Source organism: Apis laboriosa, unplaced genomic scaffold, assembly GCF_014066325.1.
Source record: "Apis laboriosa isolate Shangri-la unplaced genomic scaffold, ASM1406632v1 scaffold64_cov150, whole genome shotgun sequence".
Lineage (NCBI taxonomy): Eukaryota > Metazoa > Arthropoda > Insecta > Hymenoptera > Apidae > Apis > Apis laboriosa.
This window is the reverse complement of record NW_025224011.1, coordinates 1,202,276-1,223,018: the sequence shown is the minus strand read 5'-3', so window position 1 is coordinate 1,223,018 and position 20,743 is coordinate 1,202,276. Positions and strand designations below refer to the sequence as shown.

The 20,743-nt window shown below is 30.6% G+C and overlaps 2 protein-coding genes across 2 annotated transcripts in view; both read right to left on the bottom strand.

The window, feature by feature from the left end:
• The window catches only part of LOC122718485 (cyclic AMP response element-binding protein A), a 37,037-nt gene extending 22,686 nt beyond the window's left edge, over positions 1–14,351 (bottom strand). The window contains exons 1-2 of the mRNA XM_043943558.1: positions 13,956–14,351; positions 8,813–9,031 (exon numbers count right to left, since the gene is read on the bottom strand). Of these exons, the coding sequence (XP_043799493.1) occupies positions 8,813–8,878 (66 nt within the window). The 5' untranslated portion in view covers positions 8,879–9,031; positions 13,956–14,351. The remainder of the gene's footprint in view (positions 1–8,812; positions 9,032–13,955) is intronic.
• Positions 14,352–15,895: 1,544 nt separating this feature from the next.
• LOC122718604 lies at positions 15,896–20,018 on the bottom strand. Its single transcript, XM_043943794.1, has 6 exons — positions 19,933–20,018; positions 19,649–19,799; positions 18,192–18,266; positions 17,803–18,109; positions 17,261–17,718; positions 15,896–17,154 (listed from the first exon to the last, which is right to left on the bottom strand). Exons 1-6 carry the CDS (start codon positions 20,016–20,018, stop codon positions 16,606–16,608), a joined length of 1,626 nt encoding a protein of 541 aa, XP_043799729.1. The 3' UTR covers positions 15,896–16,605.
• Between the last annotated feature and the right edge of the window lie 725 nt (positions 20,019–20,743).

The window sequence follows — 20,743 nt, the reverse complement described above, 5'->3', positions numbered from 1 at the left end:
ATTCCTACAATTTTGAAGAGTTGCGATAACTGCGAGTGACAACTTGATGACTCGTTGAATGAATATTGAAGCGAAGGCAAGTTAATTAAACCGAACTGTATCGTCGGAGTTTTGACGATTTTCAAATATTGAAAGTGAATTTGAAGATTTTTCGGAATAAGTTTAAAAAGAAAATTTAATCAATTGGAATATTATTCTTCGAATAATTCTAATTAACGAATCGAAGCTTCTCGAATATTTTCAACTCAAAACAAATAGATAAAATTTGAAATGTTAATTTTATTATACCATCGAGTATCAAGTACAAGAAATCTTAACAATTATCCTTATTTGTACTTCAATTTTTTAATTTTCACTTTCAACTCGACCGACTCGAAAATACGAATACTTTTACCATTTACCAAAAAAATTACCATTCCCCTCAAAACAAACGTTATCCAAATACTTTAAACGCTTTAATTAAACGCTTTATTTAAATACTTTAAATATTTATCCTCACATGACACATCAATTTTCACATCGATTTTCACGTCAAATATTTATTTTCTCCTAACATCGATATTCTTCCTCTCTCTCGAAAAAAAAGAAGAACTTAAAATCTGGTTCGATCGACGAGAGAGAGAGAGAGAGAGAGAGAGNGAGAGAGAGAGAGAGAGAGAGAGAGAGAGAGAGAGAGAGAGAGAGAGAGAGAGAGAGAGAGAGAGAGAAAGAGCCATTATTTCTTCGTCTCGCCAAAGATGGAGAAGCGACAATGACCGTGGATGGTGATAATGGAAAAACGCGTGTGTCGTTAACACCGCGTTTGTACGACTTTCGAGGAAAAGTCGAGATCCACGTCCAGATTCTGTAGAAGGTAAGGGGACATTGGAGGATACGAATGAACTCCTCTCGTGAACAACCTTCATCCTTTCCAATTTGTTCCTACGGCCTGTACTGATGCGTGACACGGAATCGCGATCACGGAAGCGAGACAAGAGTGAAAAAGGGAGAGAGAGAGAGAGAGAGAGAGANNNNGAGAGAGAGAGAGAGAGAGAGAGAGAGAAAAACACGCGTATGGCCGATGGGAATGTTGAATGAACAACACGGCAACTCTGAACGAAACGAACCGGGACCGTTTCCATTCCAGTTCCATTGGTCGGATAAATTGAAGGAAATTATGAATTGTAGTAATGCATTAGATACGTAAGAAATGTATCCCTTTTTCTTTTTTCTTTTTTTTTTTTTATAATGAATAAAGAATATAATTTTTATAATGAATAATGAAATTGGAGATAAGAAGTGTGATGATTTTATATACGGTTACGGTTGGTCAAGATTTTTGGGCGACACTTCTCTGTTGTATTGTTTAGATTTGAATGGGGATGTTATTAATATTAACGAAGGGTTGTTGAGAATATTTTTCGAAAGAATAGGATCGGTCGATTTGATGCAATAATTAATGTAATTAATGTAATAATGTAATAGGGAATATTGAGGTTAAGTAATTGGTATAAGATAAAAGTGTGGCTACTTTGTAACCTAAAGATCAAGGCTACGAATCTAAATGTATATTTTCTGTTTATGTCAATAAACATACTATTTAGATAACTGCGTGCTCGAAATTAATGGCAGAACATGGATTATGCACGGCCTGAATAAATAAACGATAACAAATGGAGGATGCTAACAACTATTATCTCTACCAGAACGATACCAGGAAGTGCTCAACACAAACTTTAATCGTTTCGTTTTATCCATTTTATGTATATTCTAATAATTTTATAATTTATCGATAAATCAAGTCAATTGTAAATATATCATTTACGATATTACACTATTATGATAATTCGAATGTTAAAAAATTAATTGATTTCGATATTAATCTCTTTGAATTATTCATAATTCATAATTATTTATAATCGCGTGCATAAAGTGCTATACATCGTGCATACATCGATATATTATACTTATATATCAAGAAAATCAAAATTCAAATTCAAAAATTTCTCTTTTTCCATTAATAATCGACATCGAAATCGTCGAAATAAAATTAAAAATTAATTTCCAAAGCGTGCAACAACTTGCCCCGCTTATTATTGGGACAAAACTATCAAAATCATCGAACAATATCACTTTAATAACAATTATTCGAAAAAAGAGAAGCACGTAGAAAGAAATATAATAAAAGAAAAGTTGTTATCTCTTTTTTTTTTTTTTTTTACAAGGAAATGTTATTTAGCATTCGGTAATATATCGTTGCACGTCACGGATACTAATATTGTAACGTGATAATGAAAATATATAAGCAGCAAACGTGAAGTATAAAAGAAAGAAAAAAAAAAAATAAAAAAGAAAGAAAGAAAGAAAAAAAGAAAAAACTATGATTTAGTGTACATATATCGCGAGTACATAGCTTCCTCTACGTGTTTCCGCTCGTGAACTCGAAGTACGGTCACTTCCGGTTTTTGCACCGAAAACCAGCCAACCACGACATTGCTCGCAGTGGTCGCAGCTGACACAACGCCATACTCTTATCGCCAGCCTAATTAGATTAGATAGTTAATCGACGGTCATTGAATATGGAAGACACTTTCGAGTGAGGAACGATGAAACGAAACGAATCAATTCGTTGAAATCGAAAATAGTTTGTATTATTTCCTGTTCGATAGATGTTCGTGAAAAAATTTGGGATTTGTTTGCACTCCAACTCCAGAAGAAACAAATTTATAGTCAGACGCTTTGATTTTTTGGGAAGAAGTATTTTTTTTTTTAAATGTTGAATATTTGTTATTCAATATTTTGGATAATTGGAAAATAAAATTAGAGTTTTGGGATGTTCGACTCTATCCTTGAGAATTTAGAGTTTTATAAGTTGAATAAGTAAGAAATGGCCAAGAAATATTGTGTAGATATAATATCTATGAATAATATCTAAGAATAAAGAAAAAATTTTTAACAGTCTTGAAAATTAATCGAAAAGAAATATATATGATTAGTCAAGAATATCTTTTCTTATCATTTAATTATTGGAGAACATGTCGAATAGAAACTATAATATTATTTTTTCAAAATAATACACAAACATTTGTATGTTTCGATACATAAAATTGATAAAAGTTCTTAAAATAAATATTACATTATTTAACATTTTTCTATCTTATCTTGAAACTTTATCATATCTGGAAAAAATAGTTAAATAAATAAAAAATTATAACATTTAACGTTTCTCCAGAATAAATAAATTTTAAAAATTATTCGTAATATTTTCCAAACAATATCTTAATCGTATTATTGAAAAAATAATAACATGATTTTCACTTGTTTATTTAAAAAAAAAAAATATTGAAATCACAACACGTTATCATAGACATGAGAATTTCTTTTGTTTTTTTTTTTTTTTTTCAAGAAAAATTCAAAGCAAACTCCACGATTGATTTCTTAATTCCATTTTTTCTAAAATCAAAGTTTGCATCGTTTTCATGGAAAAAGATTTAATTCTAATTAATAAATCAGGGTATAATAAAACGTTCCACAATCTCAACTGGAATGATTTTGTTGCATTCATAGTTTCGAGCCATGATACGAGTCCTTGGCGAGTCGTACCCTAGTTTTACTGCAATTTGGTACATGTGATACATCCCACATCGTTTTAAATCGCCAGAGAGAAGCCGTTTGCACAACGATCGTGTTAAAAATAGCGATGTCAGAAAACCATGAAGTAATTGGGGAAATTACTCAAAGAAAGAATCTTTGATCTCGATTCCTTTATTCCAACAACAATGTTGATTTATTTGATTAAAAAAAAAAAAAAAAAGAAAGAAAAAAAGAAAAGGAAAAAATTTATCTTTCAATCAACCTGACTCTCCTTCGATCTATCTCTCCTTGCCTCGATATAATATATCATAAATTCTAAATTATATTCCATCGAGAATACATTAGTCACAGTTCTCAACTTGGAATCATATTTTCTAAAATGCTATTTATGCATCCTATTAGTTATATTTAAACTAAGATACGAAGAATAAATAATCTTGTGCTGAAAGAGTATGATGAAAGACCAAAATCCTGTTCAAACTATACAATTTAGATCATTAGAATTATTATTTTGCAAAGTCGATCATTGATTTTCTTTATTAAAATTTATAAATCTATCGATTTCATTCGCCTTTCGAATGAGTCAATTATATTTCTCAGATCTATTTTTTCCAATTTATATTTTCCTGTCAGAACGTCATCTTGAATTAAAATACTCGATACTTGGGTAAAAAAGAAAAAAAAAAAACAAAATGATTAGAAGAAGAAACGACATGGTTATATACGTAGACAGTTATGTCAACGCGGAAAGTTACGAATCGGTTGCCAACCGAACCTTCTTCCTAATGAATCCTCGTCCGTAATAGAAACTGAAAGGCAATCTGTGCCTCCGCTATGGCTCGTCATATTTGGAGGAGGGGGTCAATCCCCTTTTACTCAATTACGTCATCTCTCAGACGGTATTGTAAAGTGTATATACACTTTCCAGCGAGCTGAATCGTTAAACTTAACGGTGATCATCGCGAGAAAAGACCAGAGGAATATTTATTATTACGTGCAATATCGTAATCGTAAAAATTTTAAACAATTTTTCCTGCAAGAAAATAAATGATGAAAGTGATCTAAATAACTCGTTGGAACCGGAATTGCATTTCAATGGCTCTCGTACGAAGAGAGGGTTCGAACGTGATTTTTAAGTTCTTTAAGTCGAAGGAGAGAAGATTTTCAAGATTCGTTAACGAGGTGGTTTTAATTGAATAAAAAAACTGCTTAAGCAATTTTTTAAGAGGCTGAAAACATTTCAATTTCCTCCAAGTATAAAATAACTTTCAAAGAAACTTAAAGCCAGGAACGTGAAAGTAGAGAGTGTAATTTTTAAAATAATCCCATAAAGATTATTGCACGAGAATTTTTCGAGCATGTTTACAGCGGTTCAAGGATTGATAACGATTCGATTCAAATAGGAACGACGGTGTGTGTATATAACTAGATTAAGAAATCTAGTTCGCGAAATCTATCTCAAACACGAATCAAAGTTCTATCGAAAAATAGATCGAATGTAATAGATATAAATATAATATTTGCGTGGTTGAAATAATTACAAGGATTTGCAAACATCAATCATAAATAAATCAATCTTATCTGTTGCTCTCTATCTATTTCCATCTTGGAAATATATTTCAATGAAATATCATATTTTTCAATGAAATATCATTTACCAAGGAATTTACGCTGGAAAACTTATGAAACAGAATCGAGTATGCAAATATTAATCCTGAATCAAATTTCAATTAATTTTTCTCGATCTATTTTCTATTTTATATCGTAAGCATGAAAAAAATGGTGAAAGAATTCAAAATTATTTATTAACATTTTTCTTAATAAACCCGTCTAAATAGACCCATTGTGCAAAAAACGTGTTCTTCCAATAACAATACAGAGAAATAGCAGTCAGAAAAGAACCTTGACACAGAAATTTAACTTAAAAAACATATAACATGTAAGATTTATATATTATCCGTATTCTTACGAAAGAACTAAATAATTGAACTCGAGCTAAACTTAGGCTCCGATATTTCTCAAGTGTGTTATACACTTGTTACTATAAGTTCACTATAACCTTGTATATTGCACGTTGATACGATTGCGTCGATATATTGTATAATGGAAAATAGAAAAGGCAAAATTCAAACGAAATAAATTATTATTTACCAATACCGTCCTCCGCTACTTTCCATCGGTAATCACCGTACAACATTTATTTGACCCCCTTTTTCCAGTCATCTCGACACGGCATTCCCGTTAGAAAGGTTTCAGACCTGTTCTTCGACCCGGCTACCATTTTATGGAAATCTATGTACATTAAAGACAGACACTCGTTAACCCAGCAATCCAGAATTCGCAGACACGACCGGTTATTTTTACAGACGGTCCATCCACCACACCATCGACGTAATTTCCCTCCTCCGTTGCGTAATTTCGTTCCCTCGAATAAAAGGGGGACCTTCGTCTTCGCCTTTTATCCGCCATATTGTCGTGTCCGCGACACGAACCGAGGAAAATAGGTTTTTTAAAAGAAAAACAGATGAAAATGTAAAATGTAAATATTTCTTCGATTTCCAGCAGGATGGAATTTCAAATATATATTTTCGACACCGATTTGAATCTGAATAATTTCATAATAAATAAGAAAGTAATAAGTGTTATAAAACTTTGATAAAATTTTCTAGTTATAAAATAAATAAATGGCTCCATTTTCTGACTTATAAACGATACAAATAATTAACATTTTATGATCTCTCGTCTCTAAATCGAGTTTGTGATAATCTTAATAATCGAATGTTTACGTTATGGCCACAACAATTAAACATTGTACACGATGTTATTTCGAAATTATATGAATAAATAGATGAATAATATTTATTATATATCCTGTGATTTTTAAACGAAATAATATTTCAGTTTTCTTAATTAATTGTTATTACAATTTTTATACATGTTACGTGTATAATAATGTTTCGATTATTTTCGTATTTCCTCGCATATGTGGATACGATATACGATAAGTGATACGTTAATTAAAATAAAGAGAATGTATTAATCTTTTCTACGGACTCGTCAAAAAAAAAAAAAAAAAGAAAGAAAGAAAGAAAATGAAAAACAACGTAATAATTCGGCGTAACAATAATAACAACGAGCCACAGGATCGTTAATAAAGATTCCATGCTCGAGGGATCACGATCGTTAAGGAAGCTTTGTGGAAAGAAGACGATGGGTCAAGTGGTGAGGAAATTACGCGATGAATATTCGATAAGAAAACGAATTCTGTCAAATAGTAATTAGCAAACGGTAATTTAACGATCGGTAAAGGAAAAGAATATCGAGAAAGCGGCCAGTGACTAACGTAGCTGCAAGCAGAATGCAAAATGACGGAACCATGCCAGAATTGGAATACGAATCGTATCGGATAAATAATAAATAAATAAAAAGATAGATATCGGTTGGGTTGATCCGATATCTCCTGATCCGGTGATTTATAAAATTTTTGGGTTTGGAGAGTACGTGGAACTCGTTTGTGACGAAACTGTAACTGGAATAGAATGATAATTCGATTCATTGCCAGTGTGGATAATGAAATTATACGAGGAAAAGTTTAAAATTAAAATTTTCCTTGAATCTGAATAATTTCATAATAAATAAGAAAGTAATAAGTGTTATAATCTTTGATAAAATTTTGTAGTTATAAAATAAATAAATGGCTCCATTTCCTGACTTATAAACGATAAAAATAATTAACATTTTATGATCTCTTGTCTCTAAATCGAGTTTGTGATAATCTTAATAATCGAATGTTTACGTTATGGCCACAACAATTAAAATATCGTCATATTAAAATAAACGTCGTCGAAAATTACAATGACTTTTTATGAAATTAATTACGAATTTTAACGAGGATCGAAGTTAAAATAAAATTCGTAATAAAATTACGTACGAGATACATAGTTTAGTTTTTAACAAATTCAATTCGCGGGATTATGGTTTCAAAGTTTTAAAAAAAAAGTAAGAACTAAATGGAAACGTAATTATAATTTTCTCGCTTCATTGAACAATGAATGAAAAATGCAAATGTGGGTGTGTTGGGAATGACAAGCTATTTATACAGGTGAATAAACTGGCACTAATATGCGCAGCTTTTATCCTTCAACAACTAAATATTTCTCGTATGAACGGTATTACGTATATAATGAATACTTGATGAGAATTTAAAGAATATCTCTTTTATTATTGCGTGTTTGCAAAGAATAACTGAACCGTAATAAAACAGTTTTCTCGCTCTTCCTACGCGTGTATTTACTATTTCATGAAATAAATTACGCCGAGATATATTGTAAAATAATACTACGACGGGACTCCATTATAGTAGAACGGAAAAGTAACGGATTAAAAGACCGAATTTGAATTTTTAAATAGACGCAAAACGATAAAAAATAACTTTCTAAATTTAAGAATTTAAGAAATAAATAATTTCGAATAATTTAAATATCTATCTCAATTCAGGAGAATTTAAACTCGATCGAATTTGACATAATTTAAAGAAATTTAAAATATTTCCTTGAAATTAAAATTCGAGAATTTCAATTCGAGATAACTTTCCCGATGATCACAAGGAACAAACATCAGTTTAATCCCCCCAATTGATCCACCGAGGATAACAACAACTTCCTCTTCTTAAAAACGTCAATTGCGGCCAACGAATGAATAACCAAAGATAACTTGGCGTTCAAAAAGCAGGTAAGGAGACGAAGGACGCCTCTCGATCTCTATTATTCCATCTTCAGGAACCGCTAAGGCAAACTAATTATACGTTAACAAGCTTGGACAATGCAATATGTTCGCGGTAACAGGAAGTAGAAACGTGAAACACGCGTCTTGCCTATTTCCCCTCCCTCCCCTCCTTCTTGTTTCCTTTCGTTCGCTCGCCTATCAAAAACGAACACTTTCTCGTAGTCACGTGAGAATAAAACACTCACGTGAGACTATTCGCTTCAGTCACACTCTTTGTACACGATATATCTATCTTAAAGAACGATAAAGAGAAGAAGAGAGAGGGGAGCAATTTTTAAAAAAAAGAAAAATTCATTGATTCAAGGAAACGATCGATTTCTTATCGCCGCGAGAAAGAACGGAACGCTAAGCTATTTTATAATGCTTTGGTATAAAATATATATATATATATATATATATAAGGCTTTGAACGATAATGTTGAAAATAATATAATAATGTAGAAAATATACTCACCGGTTCGGAGAGATAAGACTCCCACAATTCTCTAAGGTCGCTGCTTCCCACGTCGTAGAATTCCATGGTCCTAAGCTTGCTCGATCGTTCCTGGTTCCGTTCCTTTGCCAGTCAATGGATCGCCGTATAGTCTGCCCATCGAGGATGAAGAGTATAGGAAGAACGGGAACACGATTTCTCTTCTAGGACTCCATTGTCTTCCAAGGATACCGACACTTTCTGAAGGCAAACGTACAATAAGAATAAATATTAATCGAAAGAATACAGGATATTGCGTTGTATCCTTAGGTATTTGTTTACTTTTAAAATTTAGTTTAATGTAGAGGCAAGAGACGTGTTTTTCGTTTATTTTTGTTTAGGATATTTCTCGATACATCGAGATATATTTGCGATACTTGAAAGTTCGTGTAGCTTCTTAAATGAAGTTAAAGATCTTTCATAAAAATATACGTATGAACTTTATGATATTTCAGATTCGATGTATTCATAGGATTTTTGGAAGATTAATTCTAGTAGATCGATTGGTTTGTTTATTGAGTTATAAGAAATTTAATATTGGATAATGGAGATCGTTTCACTATCTCACTTTATTTCTCCAAATTATTTATAACTTAATAAATAATCCTTGATCGATATTTTTGTTTTGTCTTACGTAGAATCAAGCTTCCAAAGATATCCTGTGTACAATAAGAAAATTAAAATTATCTTCTAAACCTTAAGGTTAATCTCTTATAGATCTATAATTATTTACATTGCCATAAATTATATTTTAATCATCAAAAATCTAATAATCGAATTATCATTATATCTTAGAAAAATATTCGTATAATTTATCGATTCATACAATTTTTTTCCATAATGACGTCTATTTGTCTTTCACATGATCGATCACGTTCTCGATTCCAATTAAATGTAAAGAACGTAACATAAGTTTCGAATTTTATTTATTTTATTTTTTTTTCCCATTTTATCCTTTCTTCTTTTCTTCGACTATATTTGGGTTAATGACGATTAGGATCTTTTATTCCTTGATGTAAGATTTCAGAGATTTTGTAACACTTTAAGATACCGGTCAGAGGAATTGAATAGATAATTGTATTGGTGTTTGTGTGTGGATAGTGGAACGTAGACGTTTGAATACGAATCGTAATGTATTGTAAGCACGATTTGGCATTTAATACGTTCTGTTGTTCTAACATTGCAACACGACGCGACGACTGTATTACAGCTTGTTGCACGCTGTAACGAGATCAATGGACCTGTCTGCCTGTATGAGTTAAGCGTGTGTAGCGTTCTGACGGAAGGAGAATCGAACGCATTGCGAAATGAATTGTGACGCGTTGGGTCGAAGAACAATGGTGAATTTCATTCGTGGAAAAGAAATTTTATGCAGGAAGAATTTTAAAAGAAGATACACATTATAAAAGTCTTAATCGATTTTTAATTTTTAATTTTCGTTTCAGGTTAAATTAATGTGTAAATACTTCACAGTCACTTATTTATAATAATTATTTATATTATAATAAATTGAGAAATTTTAGAAGAAAACATCTTGAATACTTTTTTATTTATTATTCTGAAAGTTGTTTGGAAATAATATCGAGATACATTTGCATGAAATTTATAATTTCTATTTTTGCAAGTTTCTTACATTATTTGTAATGAAAAAAATTATTTCTCATAAAGGGTGATAGAAAAAAAAATGGCAATGACAAAATTTATTTTAAGAACCATTTATAGGTTAAATCTAAAAATATGGGAATACATTTGATCCCTTTTTTTCGATGTGCTCGAATGAATTTTTTTTGTTATAATAGTTTAGAGATAATCTGGAAGATCAGATATAGCCCTACATTACAAATTCGTAATTGCAGTCGTTAACAGGGTTAAGTATCAAATTAAGTACGTCGTTGTTGCAAATAAAAGAAGCATGAGAACGGAACGAATTACGATCATCACTTTAGAGAGAACGAAATTTCTTAGAATTCCCATTCTAATATCTGTAATTTATATTTTATGAATACACTAATTCACAAGATATCTAATCCTTTAATATTGTACTTAAAATTAATTTGAAATTTTTCTGTGAAAATTATTTAAGTTTGTTTACTTAAAACTACAGCTTTGAGAATTTGATACCAATTAAAATTATAAACTACATATTTCATTCTAACTTTCATCTTTTCTCGTTTAATTATTCTTCATTAAAAATGATTGAACATGTATAATTAAATCTTATATCTTAAATAATTCTTCAAATGATATCCTCCACTCTTCGTAAAAAAAAATGTATTTCACTTTTCATTCCATTCAATCGCGAGATTTTGTGTGTTATTTCAATATTTCAATAATTTAAATCAGTCATCGAGTGTCAAAATCATGAAATTGAAATTATAATGACATAAAAAAAAAAAAAAAGAAAAAGAAAAACCTAAAAAAATAGTAAAAATAATTAAATTTAGTACAATTATTTATAATTTCAAAAGGGAGCAATACAATTTTACGAAAAAGAAAATATTTCAAAAGAAGAAAATGAAATTTCCAAATAAAAAATGTTTCCCTTAACGCCTAATATTTGCTCGTAATATTTGCACAATTCTGGCAATTATCAACAGCTGCGGGTACATTAACAAAGTCTGTTATTCTTTCTGAATACACATTGTTGAATATATATAAAAAAAGATATTCTATCGTTATATAATAGACATTTAAGCAGAATATTTTCCTCAATCATTCGTTATTTTACCAAATTGTTGGACCAATGGATTAAAAATAATCATTTTTCTCATTCCTCCGCTAAAAAGAATTTCACGTAATTACAGATATAATCAGAAATCAGAATCATTCTTCGTTGCTCTTCGTTGTGAAAATGAATCGAAAATTCGGACAGAAATCGCTTATTAAACAGGCATGTTGTGAACGTATCTTCGATCGATAGCAGGATCGAGATAACATTTTTTTTTCTGGAACATGAGTGCGAAACACGATAGAGAACGATTTATCATTCGAATATCATGAAATAGCAAAGTGTATTATGATGTTAAATTTTTATTTTTATTTTTACAGATGGTGGTTTTTAAAATTGGAATCTTTGTTTTTCTTCGAATTGATATGATTAAACTTGTAGAAATCTTTCAATCGTGTTATTAATCTTTTTGATACTAATATATATTAAGTTTTTCTATAAAATATTGCATAATTAAATTAAAATAATTGTAAAGAAAAATAGAAAATTTAACTTGATTCAATTTTGTTAGTAATTCTTTTTCTAATTTAAAATTTGTATATATTTGTTATCTTTTCTAATTTTTAATTTATACCTAATTAAAACGAAAAATTCTAAGAACATTGCTATAATTTTATAATTTGGAATTTTATGTTTATGGATTTTAAGATTCATATCTTTAAATTTTGTTAACCGAAAACATTTTTGGCAATTTTTAAGAAAATTTAAACATGAAATAATTTATTACCTAATTCTTCAACGACTTACTATCATTTTACAAACAGATTTATATTACTTTTTTCTCGAAGAATTTTATATTTACGTCATTATACAAATATAACATTGCATAAAAAAATCAAACCAATTTTTATCAGTGTAATATCTCATTCTCAGAAAAGGAAGAAACTTTCTTCAAAAATGTCTAAGCGATATGAATTAGGTATGCGTCTATCAGGAAACTTTTGATATCTTGTCAGTTGTTAGATTACAAAAAATCTGTCCCCCAGAAAATTAATTTTCATCCTTGAGACAGTGTTTATATCCAAGTGGGCAATAAGTAAGCGATATGAAATTGATGCTCTATCAAACGCGATCAATAAAGTACATAATGTAACTAAATTTTATTTATGAAATAAAAAATTATGTTATCATTTCTTATTTTAATAAATTGAATAGAAGTTAATAATTATTAGAAATTAGTTGTTAGTTATTAGTAACATAATTACAATAATAATAATAAATAATAAATAATAATAAGATAAAAATAAGAAATTAATAAGAAAAACAATAAAATATTACAGTATAAATATATCAAATAATTTTTTATAACATCCTGACTTAAAGGCGTATCCATATGCCTGTATCTTTAAAATTGCTTTATACATAACCTATTCTGTAACTATTCTGTACTTCATTTTTCATATTACAAAATAAAAAATTTGTTTCGAATAACTTTTCACAAATTGATAAAATTGTTATAAAGTTACAAATTATGATTAAAATTACAATTTGAAGAGAAAGTTAAACAAATATATATATATATATGTACATATGTTATGTACATATGTGTAACTTTCAAGTCATACGGTTTTATAGCGTCTTAATTAACGTTTAATCGTGATTTGTTTGATACCCGCGATTGTTAAAATTTATATGTTATGACGAAACTGTCACGTTTCGTTTTACAATGTAGTAAAATATATTGAAATGTGTACGAGAGATTCGATATGTTCTTTGTATGCAAATACATGTGCAATATTTGAGATAACATTTTAAAAAAGTATCAACTAGCATTTATCTATGTTAACGCGATGCTGGTCATATGAACCGCCCTTTAATGCCAACATTTTTAAATTAAACAAAACGCGCCTCTCCTACCCGCATTCGACTTCCACATAAAACAGCCGGTATTATCATTAACGCTTTTTCACATACCCATATTAAATGCCTGCATATCCACATGTGTCCTGTATTTCATCCATTATAATCGTCCAAGAAATAAATTTTCCATAAAAATCAATTTATATAAACTCTGTTCAAGGAATATTGTGAATAGAACGTAATTGCAGAAATAAATATCGAAGAGTTAAGTGAAGATAGGATTACAGATGGATAGGCGCGACAAGTGGTTGTCCATACTGACATACTGTTACGTATAAACAAATTTGATGAAAAAACAATATGGACGCGCGTTATTGCGAATTATTTCTACGCGAATCACGAATAGGGTCATCTCCTCACTCGTTAATATATCCATTCGATGCAATCGAAATGCACCAGATGGAACGAAGCACCGGCTCAATGTGACCGACTTGTGTTCAATGCACGCGCGTGCACGTGCACTTGATTGCAAGTAATATTTGCATCGCGATAAAAAACACATTAGGAAAGAATAAATTATACACGAACCGTACTTACCGAAGAAGAAACGAAGAAGCGTGAATTGTCCTTGGTACGAGGAAAAATCACCCCGATAAAACGAATAAAATTACACAAATATCTTGAGCGTAACAGTAAAGCCACAGCACTGATCGAACGGAGCCCGCACTGTACCATACGACGCACTGTTAGCAACCGAGGCGCCAATGAACATGCAGGAAATCAGGACAGCGGGATCGATAGCCAACACCCGTGCACCTATGAACGTATTGGACCACCAATAGGGAAGATTTCGCGTTCGTGAAAGCAAACTCTCGGTGTAAACTTGCGACAAATTTGCTGCCAGATACGGATAGCCTGACCTTCAATCGGTAAAGTGGACTTCCGTATAAGCAAAAGACGGAACGATATACGCGTGTTCACGTCCTCCGCGGAAATGTGCAACCGGTCGCACGTGCTGTCCGACCGAACCTTCTCTAGTCCCGTTGTTCGACCAATCAACATGGACCACCTGTTAGCAGCGTACTGAACTCTTGTGGAAACGGCGCATATAACGTTGCGCGCGCACCTGTTTCTTTTGGCGCTTTAGTAATAGCTAGCAGTTTGAATCGTAGGCAGCGTCAGTTTATTCGCGTCGTAATAATGTTCGATAATGATATTCTGTGTACTGTAAATGAAAAAATGTGCTTTGAAATAACGTATTTAATAGTGAACATTTGTGTAAAGTATTATCTATTTGAAAAGTGGAAAATGAACAAAGATTTTTTTAAAAGTTTGCATTGGTGAAATAGAGGGTAATATGGTCTTGATTTCTGCAAATCTACGATGGACTAAGAATGCTTCACTTCTATTCAGGAACTGCTGTACTGTGAGTTATTATTTTATCATTATATTTCTAAAGCTAATATATCTTAAATATTACGATATATGATAAAATATTGCAAAAAATAGAATGAAAAGTTTGCATGATAAATCTGAACATAAAAGCTTTAAAATTATTAAATTTTTTGATTAATCTACAATATTAAACAGTAGGTTGATATTGAACTATTACAATTCTATTTAAAATGTAATTAATAGCTAAAATTAAAGATATAAAAGTAGTCGTATTTATACTGATAGAAAATTCAATATGGATGCCAATATGAAGCATCACAATAATGGCGGGAACTTCGAAATATTCAAATATTATATCGATTGATTTTAAAGTTAGTTTTAAATATTTATATTCAATTTTTAAATATTGTAATTCAATATTATTTATTTAAGTAGTAATTATATTAAGTGTAACAAAAATAATATTGTTCAGAAGTTATGCAACATTTATTAACAAATTTGTTACACATTTAGAATTGTAATGTATACATATTTCATAATATAAATGATAGTATACATGTTTTACATCTTAATATGTAACATGCAAACATAAAGTTTAACAAAAATGAAACAAGATATAAAAATATATCTATATATATTTAGTGAAATTTACAATACTTTGTGTAAGATTGAAACGTACATTTAATAAAAGTAAAACATATTTAGAATTACATTTCAATTGTTAAGAAACAATTCACTTATATTTTGAAGTATTTTGAAATAAAAGCAAAAGCAGTATCATATTTACAAGAATATAATATTAAGATCTTCTATATCAGTAATATATTCTATAGAATAATTTCTAGATGCCAAAAGTATTACATTTTTTTTTTTTGTTTTTACACAAATAAAAGAATTTGCAATATTCTCTATTCGGCAATCTGAAGCAATGATAAAACAACTTTGGGTGCTTGATTCGCATTGTATTGCTTACTAATAGAACATTTTCACAATATTTTGATAAATGTACGCGAAGAAATCACTATAATATTAAGATTTGTTTGCAAACAGAATTCATAGGAATTACAGAATTTAGATAAATGCTCCTTTTGTTTATATTTATAACATGAGTGTCTACAAAAATAATTCTCTTCACTACGAGGTAGATTTTGAAGCATGTTCTTTATTCGAAGATTAATTGTACATCATGCCACTATTGTGCCCACGCCAGTAGAAAAATTATATTTTTACCAAACATAATTTATCTTGTTCTGACCTCTATTTTTATCAGGTACAATACAAGGCTGAACAAAATATGATTATGTAATCTTTTTTTTCTTTTTCTTTTTTTTTTTTTTTTTTTTTGATAAAAAGGATACCACTAGAAGTTATTCATTTTCTTCTATCTATCATTTTCTTCTTTTTATCCCATTTTTTGCTTTGTCGTTCACCATAATTATATGAACAGTATTCAGATTTCAATATAAGCATTATATATAAAATATAATTGTACATAAGATATCTTTGAAAAAAAAACAAACACAAACATTGTGTAACAAACATTTACATAGAATGTTAACATAATATATCTTTTCTGCGAATGATAATGATATATGTATATATCTGTATATATATATATAATAGAATTCAATAATTTTTTTCAAACGATAAACAAAAATAAAAGAATTCATTCAATATAACAATTTGAAATCATTCCTCACATTAATAATCTTAGCAATATAGATGAAAATAATGCATGATTTTCTTCTCTTATATCACAAAATATATAAATGATATATAATATATGAAATGATAAAATTATCTTACGCGATTCCCAGCGCATAATGAATTTTTAAAATAAGAAACGCTTTTATTATAATTCTTTCTTCAAAGCGGACCTCAATAATGCACTGCGCATTGATGTAACGAGTTTTTCGAGTTCCTCGACCTTCATTTTCAATATCCTATTATCTCGTTCCAATTCAATCGCTTTCTTCGCCATTTCAGTCTCTTTCGCTTTCTTATTCATTCGTGATTTTCTCGAAGCTTCGTTATTCTTTTCTCGTGATTCTCGATAATGTGAAGCAAACGTACGATCGTCTGAATCGCTTTCAACGTAACGTTTTCTCACTGATCTCTCTCGTCGTGTTCGACTGTAAGGTTTTTCTATTTTATTAGTAGCAGATATTCTTGTTCGTTCCGTTCTCCGCGTTGATACCACAGGCGTATCTGTAGAAGATGAAGTTATCGTTGATGCTGCTGTTCGAGTTTTCGTACATTGTGGGGTGAGAGTATCATTATTTTCCGTTTTCACTTTTACGTTAGTTTTTGAAATAGTTTTGGATGATTTGGAGGATGACCATGGTTTCGATACTATTGAAGAATCTGTTGAAACGCTACCTTCCGGAGAATGCATTTCATCCTATAATATGTAACGCAGTACATGTTTTATTAATAATCATTTTTGTGATTCTTATGTAATAATTATATTTTGAACTTGAATTATATAAATCTTATTTAAAACTTACATCGCAAAGATACGACAATAAATCGAACGTATCCGATCCAGTAGTCTCGACTGTTCGTAACACGTCCCACGTTTCACGTTGATTCTCAGTGGAATCGAAAGAAGACGGGCAAGCATCGTTCAAATCAATATCCTCTATCTGATATTTGGATTGGAATGATGTACTAACATCTGTATCACTCTGTTTGCTCCATGAGTTTGTATTTACATTAGTTGTTGATCCTTTAGATAACTTTAACCACATGTTAGATGTGTTTGATTCTGTTGAACTATTTTTTTTCTCATATTTATTAGTTACATTTGATGTAGATTGTAAACTCTGGCAACTGTTATTTGAATGTTCGGTTGTCTTAGCAGTATTCATTTTCATGCTCCACTTATCTTCTTCTGCTACACTCATCAAATCTTTCAATACCCCCTCTTCTGAAGACAAAACGCTGTTACCCTCGTATTTCGTACCTAAAATGTTACAATTGCAAAAATCAAGGAACAAATATCTTTTTTTTATATAAATTTCTTCTTAATGATAATATTTATATTTACCTGATAGTTTAAAAGTAGGTGATTCACCTGTATGAAAATCGCATTGACCCTGGAATGGGTCCATGCACCAATTGCTTAAATCCTGAAAGTTTTCCTCCCATGTGGAGGATGCTGTTTTCTCGTCTTCTTTTGTTGCATTGATCTTTGACTGTGGAAATATCCAGGGCTCGTTTAGCAATTCTGACTCCATGGTTGGGGTTAGCAAAGGAACTGTATCCATTTTTGTAGACTCTTCCTCCGGTGGCCACGATCTCACGCCACGAGAAGCAAATGATAGACGCGGCTGGCGATTGCATGGCTTTGATACCTAGAATTTCATTTCTTTAAAATTTTATCATCATATTTTAATTTTTCAAAAGGTTTTTAGTAACATCTAGCCAAACACATACGTTAAACACGCCTCCTTTCTCAAATGAAATGTTGCTGGCCGTTGAGCGTTCGTAAATAGGAGGGATTTTGGATACCTATGAAAAGATTAATTTTTCTATGTTTATGATACATCGAGGACTCCTAACTCTATTTGGTAGAAAGAATATTTTGAATAGTATTTTGTTAAATAATTATCAAATAATCTATGAATAATTTTTATCTTTATGTAACAAAATTTACATTGTTTTAAATCATGTTTAAGTATTAAATAAACCAGGCAATATATCCTAATATCAGCTTATAAACATGTAGATAAAAAATATCAACAGTTCCATCTATAAAATTATAAACCAACAAAAAACTAATTTATCATGATAACGGAGTTAATGTATCTCGAAAGAGATAATAATACGTGTTAGGAAGATCATATCAAATATATTAAACACAATCTCAAGACTTAGTTATCTGTAAATTCAGCAAACAAAAAGTTTACTGAAAGTAGTTAGAGTCTTTACCAGGTATACCATGTTGAGGCAAATCTGTTGATAAAAAAAAATGAAATTTATATTATAACAAAACATATAAAACAAAATATAAAACGTATATATTATAATAATAAAAGCAGTTAAAAAAAGATATTCAATCAGTGTAATTCAACCTATATATAAAAAATGTTAAAATACATATCTAGAAGTAAAGGAGGCGTAAAAAATATTGATACTATCGTGTAACTACATGCCACACGCAATTAATAATTATATCTATATAATACATGCACGATCTGTTTTTTTTAAACTTTCAATGATTACTTATCGAATTGTGTACCAAACAATTATATACCGTTATCGAATAAAATAATAAGATTCGCGCAATATCGTTTCAAAGAGTATTCGATGATCATTGTGTTCAAACCGTGTCTTATCTTTGAACTGATCGCGGTCCACACAAACGCAACAATCACGTTTTATTATCGTGCCGCTTCTTCTTTTTTTTTTTTTTTTNTTTTTTTTTTTTTTTTCTTTTTTTTTTGATATGCTTCTTATCGAACGACGATAGGCGGGACACAGTCGTCGTCGAAACGTTCTTTTTACGTTGCTAACACTAACCTCGTTACGTAACACGCAGCATCAACGCATGTGACTGAATTTTGCAAACCGGCTCACGTTACCGTATATTCGTCTATGTAACGTTGTGATGCACACCGAATTTGCGCAGAAAACGACCGCACAATCGAAATATATAATGAATCGGAACCTTCTGGAATAGTATATTTTGTACGATACTGCAGTATATAGTAAAATGCGGTCGCTAGGACGTCCGATCGATTCGTAGTGTTTGTTAGCTGCGGCGTAATTTCGCGTATTCCCACTTCGATAAACGATTAGAATTAATCCGATCTACGATTATATAATCCGGTTAAAATCGTAACATAGATGCGAGGCAGAGGACGAAAATTAACGTGAAAATATCCACTCACCCTCCTTGAAACAATCGGTGTTGCTGTACCTTCCACTTGGAACGCGAAAACTGCTTTATATATCGGCAAATCCAATTTTCTCGCAGGATATGTTCTCAAATCCGGTATACTCAAGGTTTTCGTACGCAACCAAAGCACTAAACCATCCGCACTACCTCACTTCTGTGAACCTTCTCCGCGGAATGCAAGCTGGAACGTCGGTAGTGCGGGATTAAACACGTCACTGTACCAAAGCGCTTCAGATTCCGCGCCTGGTTGAACGGTATACGTATAAAACACATCACTGTTGTCCAATAAGAACTATCATGAGCACACTAGGGACCAATCGTTGCAAGAGAACGATGCAGTGGGAAAAAGTTTGACACGTCATGAAGAGATTCGATATGGGGACTCCTCCAGTCGATAATCGTATTTTTCCACTTTTCGACACTCGTAAATCGATTTATGAGTGAAATTCCTATTGTTCCTTATTAAATGATTATTATACTGAGATGATTTATATGACAGGTTTAAGTTTTTTCTAGGTTACTATATGAAACAAGCGAAAAGTCACTAAATGCTATGTTTAGTGACATATAGACGAGAGGAAGCATGATGTAAAAATGTAGATTCGTTTCAAAGGCATTAAAATAATAATAGCGATACATATGTATATATCATTATTATATAAACTGTATTTTCTATTATGTGCGTTTTATTTTGGAATATACTAAATTAAAACGTGACAATGTTATCGTTGGAGTGAATCAGTTCCGCTGAGGAATTGAACATAAAGTGTTACTAGATGGAGTTAATGGTACGTGTTACGTATTCACGTGACTGAAATGGCATGACTCGATTACGAAAATGGGAAAATATTTGAAATTACGTAACACTTCAATTACGTGTCTAGTCATTATTTTATTTATTAATAATCTATTCTATCTTTTTTTTTTTTTTACAACGATACATATTAGGTTATAATTAGGTTATATTAAAAAATAAAAATCATATTTTCAATATATAGAGAGCAAAGATAATAAAATGATGTAATATTTTAGAAATTAGCAACAGTGTTACGAAACAGTTTATTCAAGCTAAGAATTTTGCACTTTG